An 18,420-nucleotide genomic window follows, 5' to 3' on the forward strand; every position below is an offset into this window, starting at 1 on the left:
CCCCAACCTCCATTTAATTTTCGTAACCCACTCAAGAAAGCTTGACTCTTCCAAGACGGAGATGAACTAAATCGCTTGGGTGAAACATGAGAACTTTTGGCAAATTATTGAAAAAATAACGTTTTACTCTATGCATTAGTAAGATAGTAGTTTTCTTTATTTGGACAACCTGTGCCCATGCATATATATGTACGTGCGTATATTTGAGACAATGCGCGCTCACCGTCTAACTTGTTAGTTATAATAGATGAGCGTTGCATACTAATACAGAACAAATAAATTACTAAAACTGCATACATATTATTTATAAACAGAAAATAATTATAAAAGAAAATATATGTATATAATTTTTCCCACACGTATGGATATTGACATAGGTAGTATTTCAAAACAGTAGTTAAAAAAACTTGTATATAATTTATAAAAACACGATAATTAGAATCAGTTATGCGGTGGCTGTTTCCAATTCAGATGCTGGTATTTCGGGCTCCTCGTCATTATAAACGTTTTCTGCCATTTGCCATACTTGCATTATGTTGTCCTCCGAAACCGAACAAATTATCCACGGTTCGTTTGGATTCCACGAAAAGTCCGATATTTTAGCGGTATGACCGCCATGAATGAATAATAGCTCTGGTGGTCCATCTTCGGCGTCTTCTGCGCTCTGTTCTTCACCAATTTTCGATAGATCCCATACATGTAGTCGACGATCCGTACCAGACGAAGCCAAAATTGTTTCATTATGCGGTGACCACTGTACTTGGAAAATTTCGTCCTTATGCGACTCGAAGGAATGTAGTTTCAATTTGAGATTGCGTAAGTCCCATAATGCCACTGTTTTGTCAGCAGAACCGGTTGCCAGAATAAATTCAGAATAGGGATTAAAACTCAAACAATTTACTTCAGCCGTGTGGGCATCCACCGTATGCGATGGTTTTGATGTATTATTATTACGCGTGTCCCAGATCATAAGTTTCTGATCATCAGCAACAGAACCAAAAAGTGATTCATGCAACAAATGCCAGGCAACGTCTTCCACGACTGCTGTGTGACCGGTGAAAATATTTTTTGCATCAATAACCCGATGCTCCTTAGGTGTGGCGTTTATATCCCAAAGGCAGATGGTATGATCATCAGACGCAGACAGTAAATAGCCTACAAAAAAAAACAAATTAATTAGTAGCGCAACAAATATTGTATTTCTTACTAACCATTTAAATTTGGATTCCATGATAGTCCGTAACCCTCTTTTTGATGTCCCCGCAATCGCAAATCAGGATGGCATTCTCCGGATGGTTCGGGTTTGCTAGGATGTTTCGTATAATCAAAGACAAGCACATCGCTTGATGGTGTTTTCGTTGCAATAACACATGCATTTTGTGGCATATAACGTGCACGATTTACTTCACCCTCATGATTGATTTTAATTTCGATTTCTATCTTCCCACAAACGGATCCGAAGCCTCCGAACTCGCCTTTTTCATTATCGTAATGTGAGCCATCGAATTGAGCATCTTCACTGGGTAATTGAACGCTTGCAATGAGAAGGTGATTTTGTTCATCCGAAGTATGGGTGCCCAAAATCAGACGATGTACAGAATAATCTTTTCCCTCCTGTTTAGTTACATCCGGCAGCCACTGTGCAGTCAATGAAGGCCACTCCAATGCATGTGTCATCACCAAATCGTAAAGAAATGGTGTATTTTTCTTCCATATTTTATATTCCTCATTAATGACACGCTCTTCAACGGCATCATCGAAAGATTCAGCTATGAAAATATATATGATGTTTTTAATTTTATTTCCATACATCCAAAACAAATTTGCTTACCATTATCACTTCGGTCAACCATAATTGGTAAATTATTCACGCCGCTAGCGTTGGCTCAAAGGCGCCAAAACAACAAAGCAACAGCGGCGAAAGCTACGATAACAGCGACGCAGACAATTTTTAAGCAACTACTAGCAGTAATTATCAAATTACCAGAGAGAATCTGCAACTCTTTTAAATTATTTCTTAAATTATGCTACGCAGTAAATAATATAATTCTGTCGAAATATTTGATATATTTCCCAGATAAACGTTTGTATAAATTAAATTCACCGGCAGCAAAATGAAAAGAATTATATAGAAGCCGAAGCACTTTTCAAGCGAACTTGGTTGCTTTTTAATGCGAAAAAGCGGTAGAGTTAGCGTTGCCAACTACATAAGTCACACATGGAGGTATATTGAGGCTGTATTCACACTATAGAAAGGCTGTAATAATTTAATGTTGTAATTTTAATAAAAAATTTATTTTGTATATACCATACTTTATTTAAATATTTCGTATACAAATTTTCATTTTTTCGTGGAGATGCTTAAAAGAATACATTTATTTGTCATGCGGATAAAATAATTTTTAAAATTAAAAAGATATTTAATTATTAGAGCTCAATGATAAATTATTTTCATATCGTTTACACACGATTATATTTTTAAGATTTCAAAATTCTAAACCATGTTATCCGAATGAAAGACGCAGCTGTTTTATTGCAATCGTAGTCTTGCAACGAATTTCCTACCGACCTCTGACTTTATTTCATTTTATTTTAACCCAACTTTACCAAAAAGTTGCCTTACTTGTTCAAATTCTCTCGAGGTATTAATGGTCTCATAAAATTAAATGTTGTTAATATATGTATTTTCCAGCACAAATAAATAAACTAACCATTAAAGACATTTTTACTTTGAAAGTGCATTCTTTTATTTACAGTTTTGTGAAGGTATTGACTTATGGGAAAATGCGAATTATACATAAAAATTTAACGGCCATTTGTTAATGTTTCCTTTGAAATAGTTATGGATTTCAAATTTATGTGTAAAAAAGAATGCATAATAATTAAGTCAGCTAATACATTTATGATACATAAACAAAAACATGTAGGTTATACAATATGCAGTGACATCGTACAAAATGTTGAAAATATGTACTGCTCCGAGTTCTTGTACTTCTTGGGTTTAAAGATATTTTTCTTTATATTCATGTAACATTTATTTCAAATATTTTAAAGTCAAAGTCAATATGTAAGTTCAAGTCGAGTCTTAGCTAATAATCTCTTATACTATTTCTAAATTTTCATATCATTAACATATGCATCCAACTCGGCATCTAATTCAGCTGCTGTCTTTTCGGGCCCCTTGGTGCGCCCTCCACGTTTTCCACCAACTGCGCCTTTGCGATTTGGGGGACCGCGTCGTGCTGCGTTATTACCTATAATGAAATTTTGATTAGAGCTGTTTAAGAATTTAACATCTCAAATTAATACCTCCACGTCTGGCAGGTGGGGCTGCTCCAGTTCTACGCTTAACCGGACTACCGCCCGTACCAGCAGCACCTCCGACACGACCAACTCTTGTCAGGGCAGAAACGTCCGATGTGGTCAATTGAATATTCATTGGTCGGCCATCCAAAGGTACACCATTATATTGTTTAATTGCCTTTAATGCGTCTGAGCGGCGTTCAAATACAACATCAGCGGTACCTATGAGTATAGTTTTGAAAGTAAATTATAATGTAAAAAACTTCAAAGATTTTAAATTTAATTTTACCTAAAGACCGTCCAGAGCGATCATAATGTACGGCTGCCTTCTTCAGCGGGCCGAATTCAGCAAATAACTCCTGAATATCCGAGTCCGATACACCATAATCCAAGTTGGAGACGAGTAGTTTCGCTACTTCAGTTGATCCTTTTAAAATACCACGTTTAGGCCCGTCGTACATGTCATGTTTCCAAGCGCTGTTTACATCGCCCTAGAGGAAGTAGGAGTAGTAGGTTGTGATGGATTTCTTTTTTTGATCAGTTGTTCTGGAGTTTGCGATCTAATCTATGGTTCGATTACGATCTCCGACAGCGTTGCTGCAGTTTTACAACTTTACTCGCAAATGCGTTTTTAGTTGTTTGGGACCACTGGTCACAAACGCCGACCGCTTACGGTGACTGTGACGGTCAGCAGTACACGGTGCGTTTTACGCGCCAACGCAAGAACGCGCGTAACTAACGAACGAATTGAGAATCGCTGACGCATCAGTCGATAGGTCAAATCAAATCAAAGTTAATAAGTTATTCAAATAAAATTAAACATAACCACTGCTAAGCAGTACAAGTAAACATTTATCGTTCAATTTAACTGGTTTAAGAGGTACATATAAAATAACAATACAGGACATGTTAATAGACGCAATGTTCTTTGAAGTAAAAGTCAAACTCCTGTCGCAGCTAGTGCTCACGACAGCCATAAAACTTCCTCGTATCTATTCATCCCTCTTTTCGATTTTTATTTTATACTCCTTCATCCAAAGTCGGTAGCTTTCAGCAAGTCCCGTTGTGTAGCCATTTTATGCACTCGTCTTCTTTTAATGTATATCGCGAAAAAGAAAAATTGCAATTGCAAATATATGCTGTAATTTAGTCATTCTGTCGGCCACATTATTTTTGGGATCAAATGACCAAACAAAAATAAATTCAGCAAAGAAAGCACATGACTCCACAAATGGTTTTTGCTGCCGAACGCTAATTTTATTCCCAAATTATGAAATCCCACGTATCGTTATCCATTTAATTCATATTCTTTACCCTTGCGAATTTCGCCTTTTGTATTCCACCTCCTCGACCACGTCCTTTTAACGTAGCTCCACCTGCGGGCCTACGACGTCCGTCAGTATTACCGCCGCCGCCGCGATTTGGTCTTCCACCGCCACGACGTGCTCCACTGGCACCACGTACGCCACCAGCTTTTGGCTTTTGACTTTTTATTATTTCGTCCAAACTCATATCAATTTTATCAACCATTTTGTCCGTTTAAGATGTATATTTTAAGAATAAGAAGCACTACAAAATTACTTAAGTTCTATTTATAAATTAAATTATCAAAAGTTATGAAATTATTTAATGTTTCGCGCACAAATTCCCGTTCTGAACTTCTGAACCTCACAAAGAATTTACGGGCGAACAGAAAATAAAATGGCGACGGCGAATGCGGTGTTACCAAGCTCACCGACAGGGATGATTCGGTGTTATTAACAGAGTTGTATTTTTGTGCTTGTACTTAAACTTTTCAAGTAACCAAGTTAAAAAGTTATATTAGTTAACACTCAAAATTTAATAATTTTTAACATATCTTCCATAAAATAAATCAGTACTTTCAAAAGATTATATTTGTAAAAATGTATTTTTAAGTTAATTTTAAGCTATGGAAGTTTCTTTTAACAATGGTTGGCAATAAACGTACAGTAAAATTGCAAAAACTATTATACTCTGTTATACTTATATACTAATGTCAGCTGTGTTATAACAGCCAGACGTAATTAGAAATTTTATAAACTACAAGTGAATCAAGTGAAGATATTAAATAAAGTGATAATGTTTATAGTAGCTATAACTGGAGGAATAGCCACTGGTAAAAGTACAGTAAGCCAAGTATTCCTAGATAATGGTATACCGGTGGTTGATGCTGACAGAATAGCCCGTGAAAGTGAGAACTTAAAAAAAGTTTTAGAACATTAGTAACAATTAACATTAATTAATTTTAATGAACGTTTTTTGCAACTTAATTTACAGTCGTTCAACCTGGGACAACATGTTGGCATAAGATACGACAAGTATTCGGAGATGAGATTATTCTACCAACTAAACAAATCAATCGTGAGGCTTTGGGCAAGGCAATTTTTAATAACAAAGAGTTACGCGGAAAACTGAATCAAATTACACATCCGGTAATACATCGAACCATATTCCTACAAGTTTTCAAACATTTCATGAGTGGTCGCTCGTGGATTGTGCTCGATTTACCCTTGCTTTTCGAAACAGGCATACTTATGGAATTCATTTATAAAATTGTTACCGTGTCATGGTAAATACAAAGCATTCAATCTGTACATACTATATATTCACTAAGTATGATTTAATATTTTTAGTGAGCCTGAGATCCAATTAAGCCGACTTATGCAAAGGAACGAATATTCATTTGAAGATGCTAAAAAGCGTATTGACTCGCAAATGCCATTAGAGAAGAAATGTGAACAGTCCCATTTCGTAATTGATAATTCGGGTAGTATTGAAGCAACCCGGGAAGCAGCTTTGCGTATACTGCAGCTAATGAATGACTCGAAGCATCATTGGCGTAATCGTGTGACACTTTTGGGTATAGTGTTGGGACTCGGATTAGTGATATATTATTTGAATAGAATTTTTAATTTCTTCTAGGCTTGTTCTTTAATAAAGTGCACTCCAAAAAAAGCATAAGTAATAACTATATACATATACTATCGCTCTTATATTCCGTTATTACAGTATATAAAATTTCGATTTGTCATTAGTTTGTATTAATTTAGAGTTCACGAAATAGTGGTTTGAAAATTGTCTCCGCAATCGCAAACCAAAATTTATATAAAAAACCTTAGTTTTAATATATTCAGTTTACTAGTGTCACAATATTCTCTTAGTTTAAAAAATATTAAGTTATACTCGCATTTCGTGATTTAGAGTGTGTACTCATGTTATTATTTCACCAAAAATTAAATACTAGACACATTTATGTAGTCATTACACACAATTTGCATAATAAATAATATACAAAAACAAACATATGTATGTATGTATGTACACAAGCACAAGTATAAAAATATGTACATGTTTTATTGTTCCTTATTATAATATTAATATGGGTGACAAAGAGGTATATCACAAAGTTGTGACTTAGTGAGTATTTGATAATTTTTAGCAATATTGATTTTTTTATAAGTTTCGTTTTTTGTTATCAAGAAATGGTAAAAACTATTGGAGTAATCAATCCCCACAGTATGATCCTTAGACAGTTTTAAGTCGATCGAGAGCCTAGAACTATTTTTTAAATGAGGCGTAAGAATTTTAAATTGCTTTCGAATTATTTTTTGTCTTAAGTGATTGCATAATTTCTCAAGAATATTGTGTCTCTAACTTTCAAATCGATACTAATAAAATTGATAAAGTTATAGCTATTTTATTTAGCATCAGATTACAAAACTTTGAAGCGTTTTCCCCTAAACTCACGTTTTCAAAGTTGTTGCACTGAGTGGTTTGAAATTTGAACACTATTTCGATACATAATTTACAGCACACACATACATACGACATTCTACATAATTTTTTGGCAAAAAATCGCGTTTTTTTATCTTTAATCTTTGTTTTATATTATTTAAATTGTATATAAATTGAAGATATGCTTTCAAATGTCTAGACAATCTATTAGTCAAAATCATATCAAATGCGAAACCGTCTAGAAGGCAAAAGCGACCCATATCGATAGGTAGACCACAGACACACATTTTTTTCATTTTATATGCCCGCTTCAACAACTTACCTATATAAGTACCATACGTACGTACTTACTACAGACAAATTGGTACGACAAAGTTTGTGAACAACTTATTTACATAAATAAATTAAAATAAAAGTTGATAACAGTATACATATATATGTATATGCATACAAAAATATTTTGCTGCTATCAACAACTTTTGTTTTGTTTAACATTGACATTTTTTCTAGAAACTCGAATTATATTAATAAATATGTATTATATAAATATGTTATGTACATGTAGTTTATGAGCTGTACTATATTGTATATACAAGGTTAGTTGGCGGTGGCATAGTACATTATATGTGGCTTCGCATAGGTAGACACATTAGGTTAAATTGTAAGTGGGAATGTCTGGTATATACATACATATGTATGTAAGTATCAAGTTCTTGTATGTAAAAATTATTTGTCAAATCTCTTCACAAAATTGTCCAAGGCAATGGTACAATCTTCCAAAAAATTGTTCAGATCGGACCACCATAGCGTATAGCTGCCATACATATAAACTGACCGATTAAAATCAGATTAAAATCAAGTTCTTGTAAGGAAAACTTGAACTTGTGAATGATGGCTTCAGTGAAGCTGAAGTTTCTTCTTTTCGCAATTTGGCGCCAATTCGAGATACCAAGTGTAGCCAAGTCCTTTTCCACCTTATCTCTGCAACGGAGTGGAAGTCTTTCTCTACGACGAATACTTTCTGAGCTGGAGCGTTTTCATACCTACACAGAAGATGTGAAACCAGTTTTTCAAGGGTATTCCTATAAATTCGCGATATATTTTTTTGTTGTTATAGCGGCAGAATTTTGCCGAGTTGACAGTCCTTGGACCGATGAAAATCCGGGTCCGTTCCGGTTACGTACCCCCGACAGTCGTGAGAATTGGCAATATATTTCTCAACAGCGATGCTTTATATCTTTAGTAAGTAAGTATTCAAGAGGAGGTTATATGGCTCAATAATTTGGCATAGTAGAACCCCCGTGACTGTTTTGCCTTTCTCCACATAGTTGATGTATTATAGGTCAAACTAGTAAATTCGAATATTCTATTTCAGAAATATCCTCGAATTACGATAGTGGTGTCCAATTGTAGTTAGGGTAAATATTTATTGAACCGTACTCACAACTCTATTTAAATATGTAAATATAATGGTTATAATATATGTATGTATATGTACATATATATGAAGGTTATTGCCAGTTATGTAATAGTTATATGTGGGTGTGATCCTATATACATATAATACATATGTATATATGTATGTATGTATGTATGTCTGTATCAAATATCTGTATGTAATGTGTGATTTACAATCACTTACAAAGGGAAGGAATTAAATTTAAATTATTTCTATAAATAATAAGGTGCGCCTATGGAACTACATTTTATGGTTCACCACAGTTACTGTCGGTTGTAGAATGAAAAATAAAAACAAGAAAAAACGTTAACTTCGACTGCACCGAAGCTAATACACCCTTCCCAGGTGCATTTCTTTTAGTTACTAAGTGTTCAGTTTGTATGTAAGCTATATGGTATAGTAATCTGAACTGAACAATTTTTGCGGAGATTATGTTATTAACTTACACAGTAATCCATGTCAAATTTCGTGAAGATACCACGTCAAATGCGAAAGTTTTCCATACATGCCCTTGATGCCGATCGTTCGGTTTGTATGGCAGCTATATGCTATAGTGAGCCGATCTAAACAATTTCTTCCGATATTACATTATTTATATGAACAATAATTCATGCCAAATTTCGTTAAGATAATCGTCAAATGAGGAAGTTTCCCATGCAAGCATTTGATTCCGACCATTCAGTTTGTATGGCAGCTATATGCTATAGTAATCCGATCTGTCGGAATATGTCTTGTCAAATGTGAAAGTTTTCCATACAAGAACTTGATTCCGATCGTTCAGTTGGTCCGATTTCGGCAGTTCCGACAAATGAGCAGCTTCTTGAAGAGAAAATGACGTTTGCAAAATTTCAAAACGATATCTTAAAAACTGAGGGACTAGTTCGTATATATACAGACAGGCGGATGGATGGACAGACAAACAAGGCTAAATCGATTCAACTCAACATACTGATCATTTATATATGTATGTACATATATACTTTATAGGGTCTCCGACGCTTCCGTTTGGGCGTTACAAACTTAATATATGTACCTTGTTCAGGGTATAATAAGAAGCGCTTATAGAAAGTGGGTGTGAATTTTTCATCTTGCGAGTTAATATCATTTCGTACCTTGGGGATACAAATTCTGTTAACCTTGAACTTTAATACTCGTACTATCGACATTTTTTTGCATGTCGTCAATGTCAGTGATACGTGTACTCCCATAAACACAAATTTTTAATATATTATATAAAAAAAAGCAACAACAGTTCATAGAATGTTAAGAATTTGTCATTCAAGCCGATTTTAACAATATATTTAAATAATATAAAGAAAAGAGTTTAAAAATATACAATAGCTTCTCACTTCTTTCATATTTCAAAGTTAAAAACCAAAATAAAAGCAAAAAATGTGGTTAGTAAATATCCTTAGAATAATTTTGAAATGTGTCAATCTGTAACGATAACCTTAAAAATGATCCGTTTAGCAGTTCTATCGGCATTATACACAATATAAATATTATTATTTATTGTTGCGCAATGAAAACACCATTAGTCTGCTATACATATCTACATATGCATATTCATAAGCATAAAAAATGTAGTATGACTCAGAGTATTGTGTAAACAACGTATTTGCGCTTATTAAACAATAAAACAAAAATAAAAGTTAAATTATAACACATGTGAGTACGGACATACTGGCGTAGGTACTAATTTATCAGAGCAATGGAAATGAGCTTTTCTGCGAATTGAAGAAAATGGCTATTGTTTTAGCTTTGTTCATGTAACGGGTGATCCAAATAAGGTAATTAGTCAATCGATTTTTTTTGACAGATCACGCATGAGTTGTATCAAGTTGTCATGTGGACCGGTGGAATACTCGTCAATGGATTTATTGAGAGAACATTTCGGTGAGCAGATAATTTCACGTTTTGGGCCAGTCATTTGGCCACCAAGATCGTGAGATACCACACCGTTAGACTTTATCCTGTGGGAATATGTAAAGTCCAAAGTATATGCAGACAATTCCGCTTCGATCTGAGACATTCACATTGTAGCTACCGCAAACATTTGAAAAAAGATAATCTTCACAAAATACATGCCAAAGAATGTTCTTTCGAATGATCATAAACATTCACCATTAAATTCGAAGTTTCTGTGCTTTTTCTTTAAAAATGTAGGGAACCTCTAAATGGATCACCCTTTACATATGTTTATATGTATGCCGTATAAATACATATGAGTGTTCTCGAAAGAAAAATTATGCTTTCTTTTTTAAGCAAGTCTTCAACATTCCGAGTACAATAATATTTGTGTACTGTTTTTTGTTCTAGCATGATTTATTGATAGCAAAGACATGACTCGAGTTTGTCGAGGGGAATTCCTGTGTGTACCACAAGTTTATTGTTTCGTTTACCTAATAGATATGAGAATTTACATTGTCTGAAAAAAATAATAGAAATAAAATAAGAAATAAATACATTATTAAAGTATAATAATTAAAGACAAATAATTCATTTGTTTTTAAAATATATTTTTTTACCTCAATGGGGTAAACAATAAATGGAATGTAAATAAAAAAGCATAGTACAATTTTTGAGAAATCATAATTAAGTGATTATGCAATTTTATGATTTTCAAAGGTCGATTATACGTTTTGCTTTAAGTAAATTTTGGAATCCTAAATACATTATTCAGTAAACAAGTAAGGAAGGGCAAAGTTCGGGTGCAACCTAACATTTTATACTTATGCAACTTGCAAGAATCAAAGCCAGGGAAAAACGTTAAAGTGTAAAGCCAGTCATCCGGATGTTCGAAAATCTTGATATTAATTATATAGAGGCTAGGCCAAGTTTTCGCTCAAATTTATCTATTTTAGGCACAAAGATACACTGTTATGAATAAAAGACGCTTTGTTATTTTCATTGGGATAACTCAGACATTAGCCGATATGTGCGGTGCAAAGTCACCCCGAAGATTCAAAATCTTTATATTTAGTATATGGGGGCTAAAGAAAGTATTGGTCCGATTGAACCCATTTTTGACATACAGACATAAATTGATAAGAGGAGGACTACCCTTTAATTTCAGTTATACTATATACATAAGTATATATCACACATTTAAAATTGTTCTAATGCGACATAAGAATGTAAAAACAAGAAAAAACGTTAACTTCGACTGCACCGAAGCTAATATACCCTTCACAGGTGCATTTCTTTTAGTAACTATGTGTTCAGTTCATATTGTATATATTGTATAGCTACATATATGCTATAGTAATTCGATCTGTTCAATTTCTGATCAATTTTTTCAGAGATTATATTATTACCTCAAGCAATAATCCATGTCAAATTTCGTGAAGATACCACGTCAAATGCAAAAGTTTTCCATACAAGCCCTTGATTCCGATCTTTCGATTTGTATGGCAGCTATATGCTATAGTTAACCGATCTGAACAATTTCTTCGGGGATTACATTGTTGCCTTAGAAAATAATCTATACCAAATTTCGTGAATATATCTTGTCAAATGCAAAAGTTTTCCGTACAAGAACTTTTTTCCGATCGTTCAGTTTGTATGGCAGCAATATGCTATAGTTAACCGATCTGAACAATTTCTTCGGAGATTACATTGTTGCCTTAGAAAATAATCTATACCAAATTTCGTGAATATATCTTGTCAAATGCAAAAGTTTTCCATACAAGAACTTTTTTCCGATCGTTCAGTTTGTATGGCAGCAATATGCTATAGTTAACCGATCTGAACAATTTCTTCGGAGATTACATTGTTGCCTTAGAAAATAATCTATACCAAATTTCGTGAATATATCTTGTCAAATGCAAAAGTTTTCCATACAAGAACTTTTTTCCGATCGTTCAGTTTGTATGGCAACAATATGCTATAGTTAACCGATCTGAACAATTTCTTCGGAGATTACATTTTTGCCTTAGAAAATAATCTATACCAAATTTCGTGAATATATCTTGTCAAATGCAAAAGTTTTCCATACAAGAACTTTTTTCCGATCGTTCAGTTTGTATGGCAGCAATATGCTATAGTTAACCGATCTGAACAATTTCTTCGGAGATTACATTGTTGCCTTAGAAAATAATCTATACCAAATTTCGTGAATATATCTTGTCAAATGCAAAAGTTTTCCGTACAAGAACGTTTTTCCGATCGTTCAGTTTGTATAGTAGCAATATGCTATAGTTAACCGATCTGAACAATTTCTTCGGAGATTACATTTTTGCCTTAGAAAATAATCTATACCAAATTTCGTGAATATATCTTGTCAAATGCAAAAGTTTTCCGTACAAGAACGTTTTTCCGATCGTTCAGTTTGTGTTGCAGATATATGCTATAGTTAACCGATCGAAACAATTTCTTCGTATATTACATTATTATCGTAGAAAATAATCTGTGCCAAATTTTTGTGAAGATACATTGTCAAATGTGAAAGCTTTCCATAGAAGAACTTGATTCCGATCGTTCAGGTTGTATGGCAGCTATATGTTATAGCAACTTCTTGAAGAGAAAATGACGTTTGCAAAATTTCAAAACGATATCTTAAAAACTGAGGGACTAGTTCGTATGTATAGAGACGGACGGACGGATGGACAGACGGACGGATAGATAGATAGACGGACATGGCTAAATCGACTCAGCTCAACTTACTGATCATTTATGTATATATATACTTTATAGGTTCTCCGACGTTTCCTTCTGAGTGTTACAAACTTCATGACAAACTTAATATACCCTGTTCAGGGTATAAAAATGCCACGTAATACATTTTGTCAGAATCGATTGTAATATTATCTAGTAAATTGTGTACGATTTATTTGTTATTATATTATTATTGCAACTGTTTTTGTTTTAACAACTTACTGCTTTTTAGGGAACAATTTTAATTTTTTAGCAGTCCGCAATTTTGCAAAAATTACGAAATATTCAATGGGTGGTTGAAAAGGTGAGCGCAGGCACGCTAGACCGCTGGCGGCTGGACTTAGGTCCATTGTTTTTTTACCCCTGGGTGGTAGACAAATTAAGCCTTATCTAGAAATACAGTGAATTTGGTAAACAACCTAATTTTTTCCACCACAGCTACCCAATGTCTCTGGGATTGAAGCATTGGCAGTCGTATGTATACCGTCTCATTCGGCTGAAGGCTTGGCATTTGCATATATAGTGTCCTAGCGTCTCAAAGTCAATTTTTCAGGACCTCCTATAATCATTGTCGCCTTCTTGAAAATGTGAAACCGAAGATTGTCAATATAAGATAGTTTTTGCACACTTAAATATATGTTTTAAATTTTCTGAAAGAAAGAAATTTTCCCTATTCCTACCACCAGAAGAATTGTCGAAGTTAAGCATTTTTTAACCTAAACCCTGAAATAAGTTTCCCATTGACTAAATTGTTATTAGTGACCATTCCACAAATTGATCGATATCCAACTAATATTTGTCGAGTTTATGCCACCTTCGACAGCACAAAAAGTGAACTGACTTCTTTTATAAGATACAAAAAAAGTATGAAAGATCACTCGAAGACGTTTAAACGAGGTTCTGATAGATTCAATGTAATCATTATTCGAACAGTGGATATACAGCCCTCATAGTCGGGCCTGTGATTATGATCATGATCAAAATGAAATGACTCCTGTGAACAACTAAACAGTTTTTTCTTCTACATCACTATTGGTATTACATAAATACATACTTGTTTCTACCTACAAATACAAGTGTGTTGTTGTAGCTTGTACAATGAACAAGTATTCTTTTCTTTGTCCACATAAGAATCTTCACTAATTTACTTTACAATCTGCCTGACGTGACGGTGTTCCTTACTTCCAACGAATTTATAACAATAAGTCTTTCACCTGAGGCAACATGTGTAAAATTGTAACTGTGTAATTGGCACCTCTAATGAGTGACACATTCAAAAGTACATACATAGATTACATATACAAGCATGTATGTATATATCTTCATATGTATCTATTGTGCGTTTCATATAATACATTTAAGGTGTAACAAATCAATTTTAAGATTACCTGTCTGCAGGTACTGAGGAGTGTTATCACTTACATATATTCAAATGATGCACAATAAATCGTCTGGTGCGATAATATTTATCACGAACTCTGGTACTTGATTCCAATTCATGTGATTATATGTATAAAGGAAAATGGCATTCCAGACACGTCTTCAGAAGGACATGAAAGATGTGTTCGAAAGCCTACCTTAGGCTCACAGATGGGCGTTTAGACTCAGAGAAGGCGACATTAAGGTCTATATCTAGATCAGGGATCTATTTAAAGCATCTTTTGTATTTCGGTAGCGCTATCTGAGTCGTTTTTTTTAGCGGATTGGGATGCGATGGTAGCCGAAATGCGTGAGTACGAGAGCTTGACAAGCTGTCCGACAGGGGTGATGCTGGAAAATTCTACGATAAGATGCGGCGACTAACAGAATGTTTTAAGACTGGAGCATAGTCTTGTAGAATCCGGGGGGAAGAACCTCTCCCAGGTCAAACCAAAAGGTTTCAGACCTGGCGACTCCCTTTTGTGTGACTTCTTCAATCTGCTCTTGGAGAGAATAATTCGAGCTGCAGAATTAAATAGGGAAGATACCATTTTTTATAAGAGTGTACAACTGCTGGCGTGCGCCGATGACTTCGATATCATTGGCCTCAACAACCGCATCGTTAGTTCTGCTTTCTCCAGAATGGATAAGAAAGCGAAGCAAATGGGTCTGGTAGTGAATGAGGGCAAGACGAAATATCTCTTGTCATCAAACAAACAGTCGTCGACACTCGCGACTTGGCTCCAACGTTGACGGTTGACATTCATAACTTCGAAGTCGTAGAAAATTCAACTATCTTGGAACCAGTGTCAACACCAACAATAATGTCAGCCTTGAAATTCAACGCAGAATAACTCTTGCCAACAGGTAAAACTTTGGACTGAGTAGGCAATTGAGAAGTAAAGCCCTCTCTCGACGAGCAAAAATCAATCTGTATAAGTCAGTAATTCCCATCCTGCTATATGGTGCAGAGGCATGGACGATGGCAACATCTGATAAAGCGACGTTACGAGTTTTCGAGTGAATTCTGCGGACGAGCACAAATCAATCTGTATAAGACAGTAATTCCCATCCTGCTATATGGTGCAGAGGCATGGACGATGGCAACATCTGATAAAGCGACGTTACGAGTTTTCGAGTGAATTCTGCGGACGAGCACAAATCAATCTGTATAAGACAGTAATTCCCATCCTGCTATATGGTGCAGAGGCATGGACGATGGCAACATCTGATAAAGCGACGTTACGAGTTTTCGAGAGAATTCTGCGGAAGATTTATGGTTCTTTGCGCTTTGACTACGGCGAATACTGCATTCGATGGAACGATGAGCTGTATGAGATATACGACGACATCGACATAGTTCAGCGAATTAAAATACAGCGGCTAAGCTGGCTAGGTTATGTCGTCCAAATGGACAGAAACACTCCAGCTCTGAAAGTTTTCGAGGCAGGACCCGCAGGGGGAAACAGAGGAAGAGAAAGTCATCCACTCCGTTGGAATGACCAGGTGGAGAAGCACTTTGCTTCGCTTGTAGAAACTATAACCGCTTAAGCGGTGTCTACGTCAGAAAAGAAGAAGAAGAGGAGAAAAGTGCAGCAGCAATTTGGGTCAGTAAGTTAGGAAACGACAAGGGAACATCATCATAACTAAATTGTGACTAAAACACACATCTTTCATATAAATATATTTTATTCGAGATTTTTGCTATCTTATTAGTACATTCCCTTAGACGTGTACAATTCTTGTTTCGGGAAGTTAAATCGAGCAGTGAAATCAAAGAGCGCTTCAATGCTGCCTACTTTAACACGCTTCAACATAGTTAAATCAGTAAATTATATATAATACTCCAAAGACCAATGAATTATCCAAATCGAATAGTGAACTACAAATGGCGACCTGCTCAGATGAAGACGAAAACTGTCTTATAGGGCGGAAGAGAAAAGACCATTGTTTTCTGGAATTCAAAAGGTATGAATCCTTGATTACTTGAAAAGGCACAAAGAGATCCAACGAACTGCCTTACATCTTCACCGATGGTACAACCAAATTTGTCAAATTAATGTGCAAACTGTTCTGAAGGGCTAACGAAGTTGGATCATCGTTTCATCAATTCCAAAGATTTAAGGCAAGAAAAAATCTTAATTTTTCCAAAATGTTCGTTTTTAGAGGCTAAGTACTAATCGGTTCTCCCCTGTATATGGGTGGAAAAAGAAGCTTAAAATCTTGATTCATGTAGTTGAAGTTTGAAAGTTAGAATCGCATAATATATTTCTGAAAATTTGTTTGTAACTGTACATTGTAAAAATATTCTAATAGCGAAAAGCTTCACTGTAAAATAATTTGGCCTTCAAGTCGGGTTTGTCTTGCGTAGTCGTTTATGTTTATATTCTTCACTTAGTTCAACCCATTATTTGTTGGTATTTGCTCTTAAGAATGTAGATAAGAAAATAAGTTTTAAACCGCAAAAGATAATAAAAGCAAACATTTTTTTTAATTTTCTTTTTCGCTGTTTTTGCTCATTTAATTTTTATTTATTTTTTTTAAGATTCAGCATAAAATTTTTAAAAACTACGAGACCTACGATCTCGATTGTATTAATCATAGCATCGATAAACATTGGCCCTTGATGGAGCCTCGTTGCCGAAAACGGAATTAAGTTCATCGATGCACTGTTACTGAATTAATCTACGTCAAAAGTTGTTAAAAATAATCCCTGGAAAATGTTCGCGGTTTAATTCCATTCTTTGGTCGAGAGGCATATTTCAAGTTAATGTAAGCAATTCAAATATCGTTCAAAATGCTCTGCATAGCATCAGAAATGTCAAACTTTACTTCTGAGTTACTAGATTGCAACACTAGGGTTCCCAAATTCCGAAATATGGATAGTAACCTACGTAAGCAATTAAAATAAGTTAAATTAATTGTTTCCTTTCTCAGCGAAATTATTTTCTTTACATGCATTTTTTGGGAATTTTTCATGGCAGATAAGCAAAAGTGATTGCACACTCTGAAGGAAGAGTCGAAAAAACCAAAAGTGATCAAACAACGAAATATACATATTCATAAACCAAAATGCAAAAAGAATGTATTGTGTGCAACCAAAACACATAAGCATAAAATTAAACATACATATACATATATGTACATATGTATTATGCAGATACTTACATAAATCCCTTGTTTCCAGAATAATTCTCAATGTCTGCTGACCGCAAGTGCCGAAATTCTTATTCTATAGTCTCAAAAATGAGTTTAATTTTTTAAATGTTTTTGGAAAAATTAACCTGAACTAAAGTTAATGTTAGTAAATTAATGATTGGAAGTTTTAATGGGTTAGGTCAGTCTAGGACTTACGAAAACTCGAAAAATTTATTTTGCTTAAAGTGCACTTTATGAACCTAAAAAAATATTCAATAGTATAAAAGTTATATAACGATTTCAACGATACAATCTCCGAAGAAATTATTCAGATCGGTCACCTATAGCATATACCTGCCATACAAAGTGACTAACTATAAGAAATGCCTCTATGAAGGGCTTCAATGAAGACAAATTAAACTTTTTCTGCTGTTTTTTATTAGCATTTGGAACTTTTATTTCCAAACCGCCACTTTGCAAAAAACTGATGTAAAGCTAAAGCGTATAGTACGTACTAGCAAATATTATTTAAATTAAATATTGTTTTAATTGAGATATCATGAGTTCTTAGTATTACCGTGGCTCCTTGCGGCTCTCTTCAATAAGGTGATTGTGTATTTTATACAAATTTCTTTATACTTTCAAATATGTAAAGTCTGAAATAGAAATTCGATTACATTTTCTATACT

The 18,420-nt window shown here is 34.4% G+C and overlaps 3 protein-coding genes across 4 annotated transcripts; 1 reads left to right on the forward strand and 2 right to left on the reverse strand.

Moving 5' to 3' along the window:
* Positions 1-121: 121 nt before the first annotated feature.
* Positions 122-2,136, reverse strand: LOC120771413 (chromatin assembly factor 1 p55 subunit). The gene is made up of 3 exons (XM_040099396.1): positions 1,832-2,136; positions 1,212-1,769; positions 122-1,155 (listed from the first exon to the last, which is right to left on the reverse strand). Exons 1-3 carry the CDS (start codon positions 1,851-1,853, stop codon positions 446-448), a joined length of 1,290 nt encoding a protein of 429 aa, XP_039955330.1. The 5' UTR covers positions 1,854-2,136; the 3' UTR covers positions 122-445.
* A 582-nt stretch (positions 2,137-2,718) lies between these two features.
* On the reverse strand, positions 2,719-7,170 carry LOC120775431 (THO complex subunit 4). 2 transcript variants are annotated; one of them, XM_040105626.1, is made up of 4 exons: positions 7,072-7,170; positions 3,593-3,794; positions 3,310-3,525; positions 2,719-3,254 (listed from the first exon to the last, which is right to left on the reverse strand). In XM_040105626.1, the coding sequence occupies exons 1-4, from the start codon at positions 7,153-7,155 to the stop codon at positions 3,112-3,114; spliced, it is 645 nt and encodes a 214-aa protein (XP_039961560.1). In that variant the 5' UTR covers positions 7,156-7,170; the 3' UTR covers positions 2,719-3,111. The 2 variants fall into 2 exon arrangements, with proteins under 2 accessions (XP_039961560.1, XP_039961553.1); XM_040105619.1 differs by lacking the exon at positions 7,072-7,170 and adding an exon at positions 4,618-4,990.
* On the forward strand, positions 5,322-6,285 carry LOC120775446 (dephospho-CoA kinase). Its single transcript, XM_040105635.1, has 3 exons — positions 5,322-5,515; positions 5,602-5,893; positions 5,958-6,285. Exons 1-3 carry the CDS (start codon positions 5,404-5,406, stop codon positions 6,244-6,246), a joined length of 693 nt encoding a protein of 230 aa, XP_039961569.1. The 5' UTR covers positions 5,322-5,403; the 3' UTR covers positions 6,247-6,285.
* Positions 7,171-18,420: the final 11,250 nt, after the last annotated feature.

The sequence above is a fragment of the Bactrocera tryoni genome, chromosome 1 (genome assembly GCF_016617805.1).
Source record: "Bactrocera tryoni isolate S06 chromosome 1, CSIRO_BtryS06_freeze2, whole genome shotgun sequence".
NCBI classification, from domain to species: Eukaryota; Metazoa; Arthropoda; class Insecta; order Diptera; family Tephritidae; genus Bactrocera; species Bactrocera tryoni.